This window comes from Gymnoscopelus braueri (genome assembly GCF_963280865.1).
Source record: "Gymnoscopelus braueri genome assembly, chromosome: 22".
Classification (NCBI taxonomy): domain Eukaryota; kingdom Metazoa; phylum Chordata; class Actinopteri; order Myctophiformes; family Myctophidae; genus Gymnoscopelus; species Gymnoscopelus braueri.
Window position 1 is genome coordinate 12403629 of NC_137624.1, and position 20966 is coordinate 12424594.

The window sequence follows — 20966 nt, forward strand, 5'->3', positions numbered from 1 at the left end:
GTAGACGTAAATTTTATTTACTTGTTCTGTACATAAAGGGTCCATACCAGCACGGGTGTTAACCATGGGAAATATTAACACATGTAAATGGTATAAGAAAATAAAAAGGCACAATTTTTCCATTCTTAAGTAAAAGACAACACAGAGGCTTTCCTAGAACATGAGAAAAAACAAAGAGCACTGTAATACTGTTAATGCCTTTACAAAACATATCTGAAGCATGATGGAAGCAGTCCACCTTGAGAGCGAAATATTCAGGGTGTATTGCTTAATTAGTGGGGTTTGTGAGGGTTGACAAGGAAAAAAAAAAAACCCAGACTGGTTTGATTTCACAGACCAGGTGGCATTAGAACAGGTCAAACTTTTATTTTAATAAGGAAATAAGAAATGACATAAAGCAGCATTTGGCCAGGAAGAACCATCGTCTCCCAGACCAAGAGGTCATGCACAGAGGCAACCAGCAGGCATTCGTTTCCCTTTTGAAAAAGTCACCTTTCGGTCAACGTTCATTTATCCAACAACAGTTTTATTTTAACAAAAATGCTTGAATCAACAGCTGGCTACAAAAAAAAACAAAAAGAACAGAAACCTACCCACCCCCTCCCCAAAAAGAAGAAACAAAACTGGGATGCGACTGAAGGCTGAACATTTGCCCATATTCACAAGGCCACCATTTTACTCTTACGTAATACTCGTCATCATAACCCAGCCCATCCGCCCCGCCCCGCCCCCCCCCCCCACACACACACACACACACACACACACACACACACACCCCTATGACGTAAGAGTGAAATGGCCGGTGTGTGAATATGGTCAATGGTACGTATAACTCAGAGTGAAAGGCTGAGCAGGGCCTTGAAAGGAAAGCACTTAAGGACAAGACGCAAGAGGAAGGGCAAGTGATGAGGTTCAAGGGTTAAAGGGCCATCCACACCAAGAAAGAGCTATAAATAAATTGTTCAAATAATCATTTAAACCTTAGTGATTGCCGAGTTCACACCAACTATGACGACAGTGGTGAACGATATCGTTGGGATCACTTTCAGAGCGATTTGATTAACAATAGAAACATTGACAGCCAGTCAAATCCATCCAAATGTATAGGGCTTTCAACGTTTACAAGTTTAATGTATATAGAATGTCATCATTTATCAGTGTGGATGCTCACATCATCATTGGCATGGACGGCCCCTTTACACAGTAGAATCCTCAGTGTTCTTTTAGCTATTTTCATAGTGCAGCAGAGACCCGGGATGCACATCGGCACATGCTGTTCCATCCGCTGCTTCCAAATATGCAGATGATCCAATCGTTTCTAAACGAGTATGACTGGAAAAGCTTGACACTTCACCGTGGTGTGCTGGAATATCAATTAAAAACATTTGTAAATAAAAAATAAAATCTCTCAGGCATCACTCGTGCATATCAAATTCACACAACCTCATGTGTGAAAAATGCATTATTTGAAAGCAACATGGGATGACGGGATCTCATTAGCTGGCTGCAACCTTTGCCCTCCTCCCCTGACCTATATCATTGGATGCTGGGGATGTGTACAATGTGTGAAATCCCACTAAGCCTGATTTATACTTCGTCGTACGATGGTCACGTGCACCAAATATAGAAGATCTGCCAGGTAATTTTCGGTGCGCACCAATATAAATCAAGCATTAGCCCCTCCCCACGTCCACTAATATAAGCTAGCAGCGCTAAACAGATGCTTGCGGGAGGCCATGTCATCACGATTACGGCTGCTTACCGATTATTGAATACCTGCTTGAAGCATAGCATCTTCTTGTGTGTGCAAGAAATCCAAATATTTGTCATCTTTGACTTGCCGCACTCTGGAACCAAAAGCATATTGAGCTCCAAGCCATGTTCTTATTGGCAAATGTGTAGACATAGCCAAGTGCCCTAAAATGGTTCATCTTGAGTGTTCATTTAACTTTGAAATGGTCCATTCTACTATACTTCTGCTTACTGACAGAATTTGTTTTTAAATAAGACTTCCATCTGCACTGCTGATCATATGGCACAAATAATACAAAGATGAAATCACATACCGGCCGTTTCACATATCGTCTTGGGAAGAGATAAATATGACAATGAAGTCTGTTTCGGAGGCGGTGATTGGATAGGCTCTATGACACAGGTTCTCAAAGTCGGGTCCGGGTACCACCAGGCGAGTTTGTACAAATGGAACCAAATGGACCCGTAAAGGGTTCCATTTGTACACTCTCAGAGTTAAATTAACACTTAGAATTGTACAGTGTAGATTGGGGTCCCAAAGACAATGGTTCCATTTTCCATTTCTCAGAGTTACAGATCTGTAAGGATCCATTTGGACCCCTGGTGGGGCCCGGACCCGACGTCGAAAAACCGTGCTCTGATGATGTCATGTCCATTATGGCGTACCACCCCTCTTCAGCCTCCGTCTCTGGCCCAAGTCCGTTTCTGTCAGTCATGCGACACTGCAGACATTAAACTCTGTTGACCTGAATTCCTCACGGCCAAGTAAAACGTGTGCATGCGTGTGGCAATATTTTAAGTAGAACAGTGACTCGATTGTTTGGAGAAATAACAGTTGACACAGGCTGATTAGCTCCTCATTGCCTCAGTGGTATCCTTAGTCTAAAGGGATATTGCCTTTTTCCACAGTTTGTCGTTCAAAAGAAATCCTCAAAACCAACACAAAAATCACACCAATGCTTTCAAAATCCCCTCAAATTTAAAATGCAACAAAAGATCCGGTTGTGATGCCATGTGGCAAGATCCACGATGAAGGTATGTACCTACCACACACACACTCTCACACACACACGCGCGCGCGCGCACACACACACACACACACACACACACACACACAATGCCCAATGATCTGGAAATGGAAGGACACTAAGGCAAAAAAAACACTGCCCAGCCTAGAACCAGGATGAGGAAGAGGGTACCGAGGGAGAGGTGAGGGTCAGGTTTTAGTTGGGAACCAAAGTCCAAAGCTGTAAACAGTCAGAAAGCCTCGCGATGGTTGGCGGGACAATATAAAAGGGGCATTATCGTGGTACAGCCCCCAAGCAGGCAAGCACGTAACCGTGGTGACTCCGGCGGTGGGGCGGTAACAGCCAGCGGGTTGGGGTGTAGGTTGACACTGAAGAGAAGTCCAGGTCCAGGTCAGTCACTCTCATCTGGATTCTGGGGGTCCAGTATTTTGACATGGGTGAAGGGGAACAGACCCCTTCGGCCGTTCACCTCTCCCTCCCACTGACCGCTCATGTTCCTTTGCAAAACCGTGACAATATCGCCGACCTGGGGAAAGGAGGACAGGGACAGAGTCACTTGAATGCCCATGACGGCTACAATAGAAGCATCTTCCATATAATGTTGGGAAATATGACAGTCCTATGGTAAAAATAATTATAACCACAACTATGGATTTTTTTTTTAAATATACAAAATGGCAATAACAGCCTCAAACTCTTCTTCAAATGTTTTGAACGCAGTTCCACACATTTAAACTATACTTTTACAAAGCTCAGGGTAACCATGTTAAAAAAAAATTTAAAAAGCTATTGGCTCGACCATCCAAAAGCTTCTTTTTACACAGATCCAAATGATAAAACTAAACTACTTTTAGTTTCAGTTGTATGGAATTAAAGTCGGAGTCATTCAGGATCACAAATACAAAATAATGCTGTCAACTCTTGCCAGGAATTAATCAATACACAGGCTCTGATCTAAGTCTCTCTCTATAGTCAAGTGCACACTGCACACCTGGCTCTAAACAATGTGATGAGGTACAGTAGCTAAGGGTTATTGAGAGCAACTGTTGTGAGCAGGTAACAACTATGTTTTGTTGTGAGGGTAGTGTACTAGGCCTGTCACAATTATTACATAATCAGTTTTTTTATTTTGGAAAATGTTCATACATTTTAAAACATTTCAAAAAAATATTTCCACTACTTTTAAAATATTAATACAATAAATGTGTCAGTAATTTATTTGTGCATTAAATGTGTTCAATCTGCCCAGTGCAACTTTTGTTTATGAAGCCTAAAAGCCAAACAGAAAATGGAACACATTTAGGCAATGTGTTCCATTGTTCAATACCAAACACACAAATGTCAGGTGACAACCCTAGAGGGTACACAAAGTGGTTCAGAGAAGGTGTACAGAACACCTTCCCTTAACCACTCCCCTTCTATGTGCACACTCGGCACTAATCAAATCAATAGTTATCAGTATAGACTTCCCCTCCATTTAAACTTAGTCCATAACATCCTGCCAGAATGGGTTCAAAAATAATAAACGTCATCTGTAAGATTTCCATTTCATTTCACACATAACTATAGTTTTAACAGCTGACAGAAGAGGAGAACGTCGACTTTGCTCAGATGCTTTGCGACATTGTGTGTGACCGCAATCTGGTTGGACCATATGCTCTTCATCAGGATTAAGAAGAGAAATGTTGGCATTGACGTAGAACGTGATTAAAACCTGAATGTGGAGGACACACTATTTGTAGCTTAAAGTTCAGAACACGGCCTCAAGGACATTCTTTATCTGTGATGATAATCCTTTGTCCCTTACTGAAACAGGGGAGAAGACCATTAACTATATGAATCCTAGCGTCCCCATTCTGGGGAGAACGTTTTTGGTGAAAATAGCCTATCCACAAGCTCGCGACACGTTGCGAGCTTGTAGAGGCTATTTTCGGTTAGGAGACCAACTATAAAGCCCTGGGGGACCCCAGGCAACCATAGGGTTTAAGTGGTTAAAGCCTGAGTTATACAACATTGTACGATGATGTGGAATAAAGAAAATAGCTGATCTACAAGCTCACAACTCGCCGACTTGACTTATTATGGCGTCGTTCAGCGGAGTATACATTGAGCATCAGTCACAATAGGAGTCTGTGGAACAACAATATGCATCTGTGGAAAAGGTCTGGTGGAGGAAGTATGATGATCTCTGCTTGACAATATTATCATAATGAGATTAGATAAGTGTGTCAAAGGTCGGGGGAAGGCATGATCCACTTCACACAAATATAGGTATGATGAAAAATATGAAAGAAAGGGCTGCTTTGTAAGGGCTATACAATTAATAGCTCAGACACACATGAAGAAACGGCATTGTTCAAATTCCTTGCAATAATTAGTAAAATCCCCACAGAAGATAGAAGGCTGGTAGTCAGTGAGGGTAGGTGGTATGTAGGTACTGTATGGGCAATGTTGCTATGCAAAATCACAACTATGTGAATTATTATGATAAATTACATTTAGCCTTGCCTGATAAAGCTTACCTTTAGCAGAAAGCTAAGTTCAGGCCCAAACGGCCTACATATCAAACTCTGGTGAGAGAACTTGACTTCTCCAGTTGGAAATAGCCTCTTTCATATGTCAAATCAATAATTCATTTGAGCTTATGCTTCCTAAACCCAAGAGCCCATGCCACTACAATGCAGGGTTTTGGCTTTAGGCCATGATCTGCTCTGAGCCACTGACAGAGAGAATGTTGGGGAAGTTACTTTTAAAATGCATACATTTAATAGATTACTCATTACTTTCAATTATAAGTAATATGGAACAACACTTACTGTGCCAAGTAATGTTATATAGCTTGTGTCACAGAAAACCCTCAAATGAAGCAGCCTCGAATTAAGCACTATAAAGAACAGCTTCTGAAAGTAATGCATTACTTGACACAGCAAGGGATTTTCTCCAAAGGTTTGCCTTACTATGACATGCCCAGAACTGAGGCGCGAGGGTTCGTGTGGTTTATGTGTTACCCACAACACTGCAAACAGATGAAACATATGAAAGACATGGGGGGGAAGTGTGTGCTACACCATAACAACCAAAAACACAAAATCGTCATGCCATGTGGAACATGCCATAGTACTACTGTTGCTTCAATTTAACCCATAAAGACCGGGAACTCATCTGTCATTTTTTTTATTTCTTTGGCAATTCAAAAATAGCAGATATACAAGCTTGTAGATCTGCTATTTTTGAAAAATCGTGAAAATGTGTGCAAATCTTTGAATATATATATATTTTTAAAGCGAACATTTGTAACTCAAATCTTTGGTGGAGGTCCCTGGAACAAAATATTTTATTTAGGTCCGTGTCCAAATACATATAATTTTGGGTGGTCCTTGACATGAAAAGGTTTGAGAACCACCGATATTTTCAAAAAATAAAAGATTTAGAAGACAATTTGTAGAATCGGCCTCGGGTCTTAATGGGTTAAAACGGCAACTGAACACTAGGCCAGTGGTTCTCTGCTGTGCTGCCTTTGGCGACCGAATTTCCCTTGCGGGATCAATAAAGGTCTTATCTTCTCAAAGTGTGGGTTGAGGCACCCAGGGGGCCAATGAGGGGGGAAATAAAATAAAATCATAAAAAGGTTTATGAAACACATTTGTCACATTAACCACTTTCATCTTGGTGTTCCTATTTTGGGTAAGTCATTATTGTAAAAACTCTACCCGAGCTGGTGAACACATCTGAGACCATTCTATTTATACTTTTATGTTCAAATGGTGACAAACATTAACTACATGAACCCTAGCGTCCCTATTCTGCGGTAACATTTGGCGAAAATCAGATCTACATGCTCACAATTTTGTGACAAATTTGTGAGCTTGTAGATCAGCTATTGTCCAAGCGATTTGGTGTAGACTAGGGAGTTAAGACCCAAGTATAGACCCTTGGGGGACCTCGATCAACAGAGAACATAGGGTGTATGTCCAAGTCCTAGATGTTACATTGTGAGTTGTGTACATTCAAATGGTGGGGGAAGTCCTACAGAGATACGCAACCCACTGTGGGTTCATGGACGACGCACAGGCTGACGCTAACTGAAAGAAGATGTGGTTAGGGGTTTCTTTAGAAGTCAATCTCTCAGGCTACAGCTAACCAAGCAGCAAATTTAGGGGAACTTTGAGTGTGAGTCAATGTGAGGAAATAGCCCCCCCTCCCCATCCACCAATTAACTAGATTTCATTTAAAAATAATTACAATTCTGTGTTCATTGATCAAGTGTAGAGATGGACCGACTTTCAGAGCTGTGTACTGCTCACAGCAGTTCAAATTCCCATGTTAGATTTGAACAAATGACCTCCAGTTTAGTAGAGTGAGGCCTCAACCCTACAATCTCAGTGGTTTATGAAGGAAAGAGGCATCCCAAGCCAATGGTGTAAACTCCACCCGGTTTTGGTTCTGCGTCACAACAGGAAACGTGCCACGGAAGTTTGCATCATCCAAGCATATGGTCTCCTGAAAGCCTAACTTCAATGATCTCATGGCAACTAGAGCTGTCACGATCATGACATTTTGGTTGATGATTCATTGTTGCACAAATAAAATTGTTATAACGATTTAACTGTGTTCTTTTTTTTGCAATGGACATTGGAACACCTACTGTAAATCAAACTAAATATCCGTTCTTTCAGGCTTTGTAAACAATTGCATAGGACAGAAATGACAAATAACTTATATTGCTCTGTGCAATATACTGTACACAGAAATGACTGACAAGCAGCATGCACTGCTTTGGTCGAATTACTATCATAAAACACCCTCGACCCTCCCATTAACCAATTTTAATATAGGCTTGAGCCGTAGTCACACCACTAATCAAATATATATTTTTGCAATTGATTGTGCATTCCCCCTAAAGTCACAGATTATGCTGGTCTCGATATTCTTTTTTTGACAGCCCTAAAACCAACCCACGCTACAAGTTTAATAAAATAGCACTCGAGCAGGAGATATTTTCCACGCAAACAGCAATTTCATATAATCTGGGAGATTGTGCTGCATCAAATTTTCCAAAAACATTAAGAGGCAATTAAATACAGTACTATAGTTAAAAGCTACAAAGTGCCTTTACAAGATTTACGCTAGAGGCCAAGTGCTACCAAAATCAGCAGGGTTTGTCCTGCAATCTGTCATATTATGAGATCTTGTGTGCAAAGTTGTCATTTTGGCTAGAGGAACGGCCAGGTGGTCTCACAAAATCAACTCTGTACCCACTGTCATGAGATAATCGCAACACTTGGGTGTACTATTGGCCTACACAAGACAGAAAATCCTGGTTTTCATTTAGGCCATCAATTTAGGTCTGACACCAATGTACCCCTGCTCTCATTGAATAGTGACAAATACCCCCAAATAACCGAAAGGGAACTAAATGATTATAGTATCCAAGTCATGCTCCCTGATTTACCCTTCAAGTCTCCATAAAATGTAATTGTTAATACTGTCAAAGACAACATTTAATAAAAAAAATCACCAATGGGCTCGCTCATAACATAGTACCCCTCCCCGTAATTCTGACTAATCTGTCTCGCCTTCTCCATGTTATTATACAGTATCAGCATCTTTGAGCACAACACTGAACAGCCTCATGAATTAATCTATACCAGGGGTCTTCAATGTTTTTCAGGCCAAGGACCCCTTAGCTGAGAATGATGAAGCAGGGACACCCACTACATATTGTATCAAATTGTGTTGCAGATTAAACTTGATCAAAGAATTCATAGATAGTTTCATAGACGTTTTTGACAGCACTATCAGCAGTGTTGTGTAAACTTGTTTTTTGTTTGCTAGTTTACACATTATCTTTTCTATTAATATGTTGGAATCATGTTCACGTGTATTATTGTGTAGGCATTTAACCACAAACCCTCAATACTTATTACATGGCTCTGCACTTGGTCAGCTTTTAATCTCCTCTATACCAAACCTCTTTGCCGAAAACAGCCGATCTACAAGCTGACAACGTATTGTTCTGTGACATGTTGTGAGCTTGTAGATCTGCTATTCTTCTATTAAAGCAATCAATAGAATATCGCCATAGTTGTGTACCTAGTTGCAGTGCCATTAGGCTGCCAGATTGGCACATCGTACATGAGCTGCTGCAGTTTAGCCGCTGCTGTCCTTTAGCTGTGACCCTTGGGATGGGTTTGACAAATAGCACACACTTCCAGAAAGCTCTGACAGCCTGCCCCCGATTACTCAGCATTTTCTACCCAGACAAAAAGCTGACTACTTAACATTTCTTCAACAAACGAAAAAAAGAAAAAAAGAATCAACAGACTGATTAAAGAAATCTATATTTTTCGTCTAGGAAGGAACAGAGGGAGTGGAGGAGAGAACGGATAAATGAAGAAGTTTCATTATCACGGAACTTGCCAAGATGTTCTTAGGAATTAACAATTTACCATACAAATCTGGTTCTAGGTAATAGATTAAAATATGACTGAGCAAATCAGATCTTGCAACAGATATGGGTACCTAGAAGTTAAAGGGATATTTCACTTTCAAAAAAACTTTGGGTAATTTTATCGTCTACTCAGGCTTTTGTGAGCCCCCCAGACAGTTTTTATGTTGCTTAAGTGTTTTTTCGATTACTTTTTTCATTTATTATTATTTTCTTATTTATTGTATTAATTTTTTTTCATTTAAAAATGTTTTATATAAAAAAGAAATGAAAAAAGTTATAAAGAAAACACGGCCCCCTCGCGTATTAGGAGGGCAGGGTGAGTCACGAGAACCAAGGACGGGTGTTTTTGATGAATCTAACATGTTAAAAATGGAGTTTGAAGTTATAATTGGTTTGTATAGGAAGGGGGCGTGTCTGATAAAATGAATATCAAATGTCTAAATACTGAATCAAGCAACTTAAAAACTGTCTTTGGGGCTCACAAAAGCCTGAGTAGACGATAAAATGACCCAAAGTTTTTTTGAAAGTGAAATATCCCTTTAACCCATTAGGACCTGGAACGCATCTGTGTCACTTTTTGATTTGCGTAAAAAAAAAAATCAAATGTGCGCAAGTCTTTGAATATATATAGTTTTAAAGCAAACATTTTTTACTCAAATCTTTGCTTCTGGGGGGGTCCCTGGAACAACATATTTTGAGATGGGGGTCCGCGGCCAAATACATACACATTTTGGGGGGTCCTTGACATGAAAAAGTGTTGAGAACCACTGAGATAGCAACATAGGTTTTTTTTTCTTAGGCCTCAGGTCTTAATGGGTTAACAGCAAAAACCAACACATTTTCAGTTTTCATTTAAACTTTCATGAAAATGTTTAGTTATTAGTTTAGACATTTTGTTTACATGTGCAGTTTAAGTTTGCAGCTCAGTTTGACTGTGCACTATATCAGTGGTTCTCAAAGTTGGGTCCAGGGTCCTCTGGGTTCCTTGATGGGGTTCCAAATGGACCCTTTGGGGGTTGTTGAAATCAAAACGTTTTTAGAACCACTGCACTGGATCAACTCTTTTCATTTACAAACGAAAAAGGTATGATAGGACTGCCACAATTATTACATAATCGTCTAAGCGCTATTATTTGAGATAATCGCAATTATTTTTGTATAATCGTCATCATCCGTTTCCATGTTAAAAATACATTTTCAGATATTAAAAAAAACTAGTAGCTCTACAAGCTTACATCGTGTCACTTTGTGTATATATATGTATTCATATGTTCCAATGTTCAATGCCAAACACAATTAAAATCATTAATCGCAATTATTTGAGTGACAATTAATCGTCAACTTGATTTTGTAATCGTGAGAGCTCTAGGTATGGATCCCATTGCACGTAGGGCCAGTTTCACTGAGTTTTTGTTGTTATATGTTATATAACACTTGTTATATATAAACACGGGTATTGCAATCACTCCTGTTCTCGTGTGTGTTCCTAACAGCCGTAGCTCCTGAAGTTTTGGTTAGATGTTCAGCATTTTGTAACTCCATGTTCGTTCTATCAATAAAGTTACTATTATAGTTTTTTATTTGGATGAAATAGGCACACTGGGGCGCTTGGGCGGCGCAGTGGTAAAGTAGCTGCCCACCACCGCAGAGTCTCAGGGTTCGAATCCACCGTGGTGCGTCCGGCTTTGTCGAGCGTCTATACGAACGCAATTGGCCCGTGTTTGGGGGAGGGAAGTTGGACGGGGAGGGTGATGTTTCTCACTGCACATACTCCTACGGGCTGGGGCGGCACCTGTCAGCGGAGAGTGGTGGGTGGGAGGAGTAGGACGAAGGCTCCATGTCCTCCCGGTGGGGGCCCCTCACTGGTAGGTGAGCCAGTAGGATAGTGAGCCAGTAGGATACAACAGCAGTGACAACACACAGAACTAACAGTATCTGCTAAATGCTTTGCTATGACTTCATTTATTTAACCTTTTACTCAGGTTTTGAATGACAATGACATCGTGTATTAACAATCAGACCTGCCAATAACAGTAGCCATGACCACATAATTATGTGCCAGGTTACCTGCCTCAAATGTCCATATAAATTGGTGGTTCGCAACTCAGTAAATCTGCTTTACATGGTTTACAAATAGCCTGTGTAATAATAATCGCCAGACTTTAACAACTGACTTGAAGCTGAAATATAAAACTAAAGACACAAAAGGAGAGACAGAAAGGATATGCTACATATTCATAACAGACATGCCTTTCTGTGGCTAAATAAAAGATATCCATCTAGACTTGCTCTGTAGTGTGATATATCGACATAGTCTGACAAACTGACAATACATTTTAAAAGAGGGGAACAAAACCACTACTATAGGCCACTCTTGTGCCAATTTTGCAACCATCTTTTAACGTTAAAAACCACCTTTAGATGGCAGCTAAAGCTAGCAGCATACAACAACATAACAAAACCGTGTTATACTCAATGCGGCCCTGCTTTGGGTTCTTCTGAACGTTAGATCAGCCCACTATACAAGAAATTGTTTTTCTTTTTTTTATATACATCTCTGCTGTTTGTTTACATCAACCTCAGACATGCTTTGACATACCGGTAATTTATTTTTGAGATTTTGCGGCACGGTATTAAAGTGTGTGCTATCTCTCTCCATTAATTCATTGCCATCTGGTCGTGTTTGTAGTCACTCAGAGAGGGTTTATAGAGGTTTGTACCATCTAACCTCCTCAGACAACTGTCCATGGTACACACGGATTAATAAACGGTCAAATTGTAATCTGCGATTTGTGAAACAGCATGAAAGGAGTCCGCCACACTAGAGACGTTTTCTTAACAGTTAGCGCAATATGTAGAATTGTGATGTTTAGGTATTATCATGCTAAACCTATGTTCCTGCTGTTGTCATACAACCAGTTGAAGAAATTGCAGATCAAGGCTTCAACCTTTGCTTTTATGAAATAAAACACAAACTAATAAACACACAATAGCTGATCTACAAGCTCACAGTGTGCGACATGCTTCCATAGAAGACATGCTGGCTACTATGGAATCCAAATGACTGAAATCAGTCGTGGCGACTGAGAACTTTAATCTGTGGGTACGTCGCAGTCAGATTGCGGATATCTCACAATATAAATCGCGAGCACATCGAGTGTCTGAAACACCCACATAGGCACTGCCAAAGTTCTTTTCCTCCACTATGACATATCTTATTGATCTGCGAAGCAAAAAAAAGGTTCTAGTTCTTTTGGAGTATGCTGCAGCCCCAACTCATCTTTTTCTCCCTTACAAGATAAAAAAAAACATACTGAATTTGAATTGTTGTCCTGCTGGTTCATTCACTCTCACCAGGTCTCAAAACCATTCTTTGAGTACCTGTCATACACAAAAGCGAACAAAGTGGATTCTTCCAATATACGTAGGTGGAATAAATAAGTAATACATTGCTATATTTAGTAATAGTCACTGTATCCCCAAAAGGTCAGAACATTGTTTGAAAATAAAGCAGGGAAAACAGTGGTTTTGTCCTTTAATGTCTCAATTGGCGACTATAGATCCCATGGCCCAAATGGATGGAGGCACTGTGATCAGCTAGTTGGATGCCAGACAACCACTGAACTGTAATTGCTCTGTTTATGGATATAGACTCAATCACTCTGATGACAATATTGTCCAGGTACTGAGGTTTAGCTAACTAAGCTATTACACCATTAGCAAGTGCAACCGTCAAGTTGTTTAAAACCAGTAGCCTTGGGAGATGACCTGTAATAAGTATTTTGCCATGTAAGAGTGGGCAATGTTTATTACTGGTGGGGAAGAAATCTCCACCTGGTCAGGACATTCCATTTAGAGGACTTGAAGTCATTTTTCATAGTACTTTCAAGGTTATTTTTGCCACAATTTTGAACTGGAAAGGCATATGAAGGCGTCATGTGTGTTTTTCGGTTCAAATCTGCTGCCGAGCCAATCAAACAAAGCTATGGGAAATTGAACAGGAAACGGGTAATGCACCCTCTGGAACCCAGGACTACAGTTATGCGCAAAGGATATAGCACTGACAAAGTTCAGTGTTTTCAGGTTTCTGAACTCAACATTGGCCGGGCTATTACGTGGGTGGAATAGGCTCCGTCTCCCTCTCTCACACAACGCTCGAGCTCTGATCTGACGTCACACATAATCTCCCCTTCGCTGCTGACATCACGCATAACAGAAACCGTTGCCTAACAGCAGCAATTTGCGCTGATGTCAACCACTGCCTCACAACACCAATTTGCACCACTGAATTCATATTTTTGATCTTAGCTGGAAACAAGACCAGGAGACTTGGTTCTGCCAGACCCAGACTTCACATGACGTGTCAGCCTGTGTCTATGCCCATGTATGGACGAAAGGGGGACAGACTTTTATGGCTGGGGCCTAAGGACAAAGTGACCAAAACCTGTTTTTTGCCCATGTATGGAGAAAACAGGTACAAAACATGCCCATGTATGGAAGAAAGGGGGACTAAGGGGGCCTAAGGACAAAGTGACCGAAACCTGTTTTTTGTCCATGTATGGAGAAAACAGGTACAAAACATGCCCATGTATGGACGAAAGGGGGACAGACTTTTATGGCTGGGGCCTAAGGACAAAGTGACCATGCCCATGTATGGACGAAACAGGTACAAAGCCTCATGTAAGCCGACCCCTTGGGTCTGGCAACAAAAAAACTGATGAGTGTATCACTCAGTAATAAAACTAGGCTAGTGGTCAACAAAAAAGATTTCTGTGGTTATCACGTAACGTTGCATTCTTCGCCATTTGGTGGCAATCTATCTCTATCAGTGTGCCTATGTGTCTGCTAAGTACTCGGCTACAGTGGTTATTGTATAATCGAAGGGACATGCGTTCCCAACGGGCTTAGCACTAGTTAATGTTAATCTGTTGATACCTCACACCTGAAAAGCCCTCAATTTTGTTTGTCAGATTAAGTATGTGAATCTCTGGATCCACATGGGAACAGCGCGGCTCCAATGTGGATCTGGGACTTCTCGTGGCCAGCCTTGTTACTTCAGTCATCTATGGCGTCAGTCACCATCGAGCAAGGTTTCAGCCTGATCAGTCACATTGATTTACATTAGACCGGGAACCCCTATATGTAACTATACCTTTCAATCCGGCAACCCTTTTTGGGGTAGTTGTTGCCATGTACAGTATATAGCAACATACTTTTTTTCCCCAGAAAACTTTATTTAGAAGGCGTTTTTAGAATTGGCCTCAGGTCTAAATGGGTTAAAATTTAAGTTTAATATTTCAAGTATAAAACATATGTGGAAAAAAGACCTGGTACAAAGCGGTCCAGTGGTTTGTGAGATTAGCTCTGGACTCACAGACAGGGCCTTTTATATTAGGCAGCTAGACTCCTGCAGAGCCACGCCGTTAAAATAATAATAATTCCTTACGAACTATATGACTTTCCATGACAAAAATGCATTGTAATATAGCAGGTGTAATATTAACACACAAGTTAATGGAGAGAACCGCTACAACCTACTAAGAGTTATAGTGCCATCTCGGAGAGAGAAAGTTGAACAGTGGGACCTGGAATAGAAACAAAGGGAGGGGATCGCAAGCTTCGTTATTCATTACCTCTAGAGCCAGAGCCGTTTTGTCGTAGGCACAGGGCACTCTTTTCTGGATGGCCTTAGCCATGACGGGGCCGTTCTGCACAGACGCCAGGTGGTGACTGATGACTCCAGGTGTGCCAGGGGGCAGTGGAGAAGGGGTCTGGGGTTGAGCGTATGCGTGAGCTGGCTCGGGGATCCCGTAGCTGTTGGAGTTCCGAGAGCCGTGGGCAGGCTGACCAGGGTGGGTGGGAGGTCTCACCACCTTCTCCACGTACGGCACGGGGATCATCCCCACGCGACCCTCTTTGCTCTTGGCACTCCACCACTGCTCCTCAGGCTTCTCTAGGATGATCAGGATCTCGCCTTTCTTAAATGGAAGGTCCTCCGCGTCGCTGCCGGTGAAGTCGTACAGAGTCCGCACGTACTCCAGGTTCTCCTCTGACCCGACCATGGGCTGGATGGGACCGGTGACTGGGTATCTATAGGCAGCAAGATGCATGGTAATGAGGCAGAGGAAGGAATCTGGAGTAGTGGATTATGAAAATGTAGACTGAAGACGAGCGTGTATTAAGAAGATTGATGGGGCCCATTATGAATTCAAGGAGAAGCTTCCTTAAAGGATATTTTATTACCACTTATATAACTACTTTTAATCCAGTGGCCATTATTTACATCTGTCAAAAGAAGAGCCTTCTGAGGGAGAACCTGTAGAAGAATTGATGTATTTGTAACGCGGAATCTGGTGTTCAACTTCAAACATCAGTGCCTTTAATCCAGGGATAAAATGTACATTTTTATTTTAAATCAAGCGGCACATAAAATAACTAAGGTCAAAGATGACTTTGGAACACTCACACATCAATGCTTCACTGGCACTAACTCTCATTAAAAAGCCACAAAATAAACCAATTTACTTAAGTAGATTTTTTAATTAATATTATTATTGAATATGGCTGGCCTCTAAATAGTTATTAATAGTTGCATGACTAGAAGGTAGAGTTTTGTTTTTTTGTTGGTCGGTGTGGTTTCCCCCAACTAAAAAGGTAGCTCATCTGCATCCTGTACCACCCTTTCTGAGAAAAAGTTACTACAGCAATCTGTATGGTGATCATGGAACCGGCTGGCCTGTCATCAACTACACAACTAGGCCATTTGACAGAAGGCTGTAGAGTGATTATTTCAGCACTGTTGCCATCGTGGACTGTACTGCCAACATAGGAATGTAGGTTAGTGCCTGATTGAACACAGACAGCTCCAACATCCAGGTGTATTTTAAATATTTGCTAGTAAATTTGTTTTATTGAAAAGCCAGGAGATTTTTTGATAGTGTTCATCTCAGTTTTGCCTTTATTCTATATATGTGTGTGTGTGTGTGTGTGTGTGTGTGTGTGTGTGTGTGTGTGTGTGTGTGTGTGTGTGTGTGTGTGTGTGTGTGTGTGTGTGTCTCTGACAGACAGACAAGTATGTCAACTGTATTGTATGTAACAATGTTCTGCCTTATAGGCACTTTGTAACTGGCTGATTTCTTATTGTCTGACTGCACTGGCAGTGTTTATGTCCTTTTACAAGGCATTCTTGTACTTCTGTGGACAGAAATACATATTTCAAGTGTGTGTGTGTGTGTGTGTGTGTGAGAGAGAGAGAGAGATCTCATACCTAGGAGCCGGTTCTATCAACGTAGTCGTATCCAGGTAGTGGATCTTGTAGAACTCCAGGAGGGCGGGGAGGTGCTCGAACTCCTGGTCTCCGATCTTAAACCTCTTGCTCGGCAGAGAATTGATGATATAATGGGACACTTTGGAGTTCTCGGACACCGACAGCACATAGTCGCCCGGGCAGGTCGACGAGTCTCGCACCAGGAACATGCCGTGCCTCTGTCCGTGTAATCGATTCTGTGCCTCCTGTCGCGACACGGGTCCGAAATACCAAGCGGACCGATCGGACGAATCAAACCGTGCGGTTGACATGATTCGATCGGAATAAATAAAGCAGCCTACAAAAAACTAAAATACAAATAGACCTAACAATAAATTAAAAACGTCTTATGTGATCAGCCGGGGCAGGCAGACCACAAGTGATCGGGTGAATGGATGTTTTTTTTTTTAAATCCAAGGCTGGGCATTCGTCGCCCCGAGGCTCGATCTACGACTGATTTCTGGCCAAAAAAGCTGCAGGCACAGCCGGAGACAACAGCCAATAAACACACCAAACCAACCCGGCCACACACAGTCCGCGACTAGGTGTGGATCCAACTTTGAAACATAATGCCGATTCCCTCCAGTTTAAGTCAATGGGAAATTGTTAAAGAGGAGCCCAAACCTTTGAACAGAAGAAAATACACCGAGCGATCGGGGCGAAGCAACAAATGATCAATCAAAAGGTTCCCCTTTTCGTTCCTTCCTCTGAGAAAAAAAAGTAACCAACCCCTTTTTTTTATAAAACAATGTATCTACAACCTACTGTCAGCTACGAGGACGGAAACGCTGCTCTTTACTCCTGCCTCACCAGAACAATCCTCATGTCGATACAATGTTGCAAAAAAAAAAAACGTTACTTTATATCTTCCTCGGTCTTCCTATAAAAGGCACCGCGCGTCACGGAAATGTGTGTTTTTTTTTAGAGCCAGGTCCCCTTTCTTGAGTCGGAGGAGCAGCAGACTTTTTTTTTTTTTAGGCAGTAGCAAAAATGGCGGCCTGCAACACGTCTTCACAAAAAAAAAATCCACAACCGAAGCGACTCACCTCCTCCCTCCCATGCATGCATGAGAAGAGTTCTTACAACAGCATGGTACAATAGGGTGTCGCGCGTTGTACCAGCTCGCCGTGAAACGAAACTGTATTCGGTATTTAATCCTACTTTGCCTTGTTTCTGTCGGCCCCCTCTCTCTCTCTCTCTTCTCACACAGGCAGACAAACCCAGTGCACTGGTGGTGGTGCGAGAGCCGAAAAATGGCGACGGGAGGGCAGGTCTACTGTGCTGCGCGCGCCCTGCTTCCTAGCCGCACGTCACTCCCCCCGGCACCCCGCCTTGTGCTGCCAGTTTGACGACGGGACTCCCATTTTGATTTGGTGTTTCGCCCAGGTGGGCGCGGTTTGGAGGTTAGGTTAAAGGAGTAGTTCACCCAAAAAAAAATACTTATTTTCTATCGATTAGTCACCCCATGGAGACGTGGATTTTAATATGGATATTTTTTTAGACAATACTTTGACGAGCAGCAGTTGTTCCGGTAGGGAGACTCTGAACTATCCCTTTAGGCAGTGGTTCCCAAACAGTGGGTCGGGATCCATTTGTATGGGTTGCGACTGGCAAGTAAATATTAATATCCCTTTTTTTACTTCGTGGATTTTCGTTTTCGTTTTCAAAAAATCTATATTCCATTAAAAAATACATTTTTATTAAATGTATAGCTGATCTAGCTAATTGTGAGCTTGTAGATCGGCTATTTTCACTAGTTTGGGTCCCCGGGAACACATCAAATTTTTCTTTTGGGTCACGACCAAAAAAGTTTGGGAACCACTGGGTTAAGGCCCAGTCTATTCACCTGTTTCCTAGGCTTTCCACTTCCTGTGTGTTTTCCACTTTCTGTCGATTTGATCCAATGAAATCCAATGAAACTGGTCAGATGACTAATGATATCCAATGAAATCCGACAGGAAGTGGAAAACACACAGCCTAGGAAACAGGTGAATAGTTAAGGCATACATTTCTGTGAGGTTAGGGTTAGGTTTAGCAATATAACCACGCCCACCTGGGCGAAACACCAAATAAAGAGGGAGTCCCTCTCTCTGACAACTGGAGACAGTTAGTTTCCGCGACACAGCCCCGGTCATAACGAAAGCACTGCAGTGACACATTATGAATTAGCTGGGATGGAATTCATAAAAGTCGTACACTTGGTGACAAGTTTTTGATTTTTGGCATGGTGTTAGGTAATAGGTAGCCTATGGGCATAAGGTTTTCAAAAAACATCCCAAACGATTTGGGCTCGCCCCCTAGTGGTCCGTTTGCAATTACTCCAATATTAGATAGGTGTGGGTATGGTTGAAACCCCAAATCATTGATAAGAAAATATTTTTCAATGGATTATGTTACTATTGGGCATGCTAAATAGCATACTAAACATTTGGAAAATCTAACTTCTGGAAAGGCATAATTTTCAAGATGACTGCTGTGAGCTTAAAATCTCATTCATAACTCATTACTGTTTTTTGTGTTTAACCTTAGGTTTCAGGGCTCAATGAATGTGACTGAATCAGTACAATTACTATCAGTTAATTATTTATTGCCAAATTAAAGATGGCGTACCAGGTGATGTCCCTAGGGAATACGTAAAAAATCATTAAGATTTTAAGTGTTTTCTTAAAAAAAAGTTTAATCTCTATATTCTGAATTCTGATGGTAATCATTTCTGTGTTTCTGTCTGTTCATGTTCAATAACAGGGGTCTCCCCATCTCTCCAGCTCTTTACAGAATATGGTTTTTCAGGTGGGTCACCAATTTCATCCAATCAGGAGAAAGAACCCATTATCATCTTCAATTCTATAGTGTTCCAATTCAAAATGTGTCTTCTCATTCCATTATTTCATCACCTCCAATTTCACTTGTTTATCCTGTATCCTGTTTTGTATGAGTTCTCCCTCCAGTTTAGATGAAATTCTCCCGGCTTGAAAATGTTATTTTCGGTTTACTAGGACTGGAGAGACAGTGAGACCCCTGTTACTGAACAAACACTCTATAACTCTATAAGTAGCCTAATCATTGCAACAGACTCAGAGTCTATAGCAATGATTACTATCACAGTATAGAGCTATTTAACATTTATTTTTAACAAATTATTAATATCACTTACACCCTGTTTAACCTAAATAAATATAATTATATCCCTCCTTCAACACCAACATTAATAATAATAATAATAATAATAATAATAATAATAATAAGGGTAATAATAATAATAATAATAATAATAATAATAATTAAAGACTACTGTGGTATTCTACAGTGATTTTGATTCTGGGCTGAGCCATCAGTAAAACCCCAAAATAAACATCTGTGATAGGATTTAATTAAATACATACAATCTCAGTGTAAATGTATGCATATGTAACCAAAATAGTTCCATTTAATGGATCCCTATAGTTCCATTTAGTTACAGTTGTACTCCCTCAGAGGTAAATGAACACTCAGGATTGTACAGTGTACAGTAGGGGAACCATAAGTCAGCTAGTCAGCTATAAGACTTGCCTCCCTGGCTAGTCGCACATTTGTTCAGTCGACAACTATTTCAGGCCTCCGGTGAACAAGCATTACACATTTCCCCATTTTCAATTCCTGTTCATGTCAAACTTCCTCACTTTTCAAATCTAGTAATAAATATAAACTGTGACACATCAGTTTGGGGTAGTCCCAAACGTACCCATCCCATAGCACAATATACTGAAAGGCACAGGGTTACATTTAAATGCAGAGGACACTGCCTCCCAAGTAGGCCTAGAGAGAAACATCCTGAGTGTTAATTTATCTCGGAGTGTAAAAATGAACCCAGCTCTCCCGAGCATTAACACTCTGGATTTTGCTCCGTAGCCACTATAAATAGGAATTCAAATGAGAAAACAGGACAGAAAATGCTGACTGGACACAAGGGGTGGACCAATGTGGCAGGAGAACTTCTGCTCAATGATGGAAGTAAAATATATAGAGACAGAGGTTCTGTTCCTCTGTTTGGCTGTTGAGGTTTCAGTTTCTTGGTCTCGTGCATGGGGCTGCCTGCAGCTGGTACAAACCAGCTCTCATCACCGCCACACTGCTTGAATGTTAATAGATTTGCACCCACTGGTTCTTAATGGTTAGCGTCTGCCAATTTCCCACATTCCCACAAAGGCTCAGTGATGCAACAAATTGGATGAAAACAAATGGAAGGGGGTGGGGGGGGAGAAGAATTCTGCTGGCTTGTAAGGCTATATTCAGACATGCATGAGTCACAAGCTCAATGTATTTCATAGAGAGAGAACTACTGTGGTTTGTTTTGTAATATATTCTGGTGTATGCCACAGACTGACAATTTACTGTTGTGTGAGAGAATTGAAATGCTTAACCACTTAAGCCGTACTTTAGACTTGGGCTA

The 20966-nt window shown here is 41.2% G+C and overlaps 1 protein-coding gene across 1 annotated transcript; it reads right to left on the reverse strand.

Moving 5' to 3' along the window:
* Window positions 1-746: 746 nt before the first annotated feature.
* Window positions 747-17773, reverse strand: crkl (v-crk avian sarcoma virus CT10 oncogene homolog-like). Its single transcript, XM_080419982.1, has 3 exons — window positions 16499-17773; window positions 14865-15321; window positions 747-3306 (listed from the first exon to the last, which is right to left on the reverse strand). The coding sequence occupies exons 1-3, from the start codon at window positions 16807-16809 to the stop codon at window positions 3172-3174; spliced, it is 903 nt and encodes a 300-aa protein (XP_080276108.1). The 5' UTR covers window positions 16810-17773; the 3' UTR covers window positions 747-3171.
* Between the last annotated feature and the right edge of the window lie 3193 nt (window positions 17774-20966).

What these genes read in the sequence shown, in the direction of transcription:
- crkl (XM_080419982.1), bottom strand. Translation starts at nt 16,809, where the DNA reads ATGTCAACCGCACGGTTTGATTCGTCCGATCGGTCCGCTTGGTATTTC. An exon ending in TTGATAGAACCGGCTCCTAG is followed by an intron (nt 15,322 to 16,498) that starts GTATGAGATCTC and finishes TGCTGCCTATAG; the next exon opens with ATACCCAGTCACCGGTCCCA. An exon ending in AAACGGCTCTGGCTCTAGAG is followed by an intron (nt 3,307 to 14,864) that starts GTAATGAATAAC and finishes TCCTTTCCCCAG; the next exon opens with GTCGGCGATATTGTCACGGT.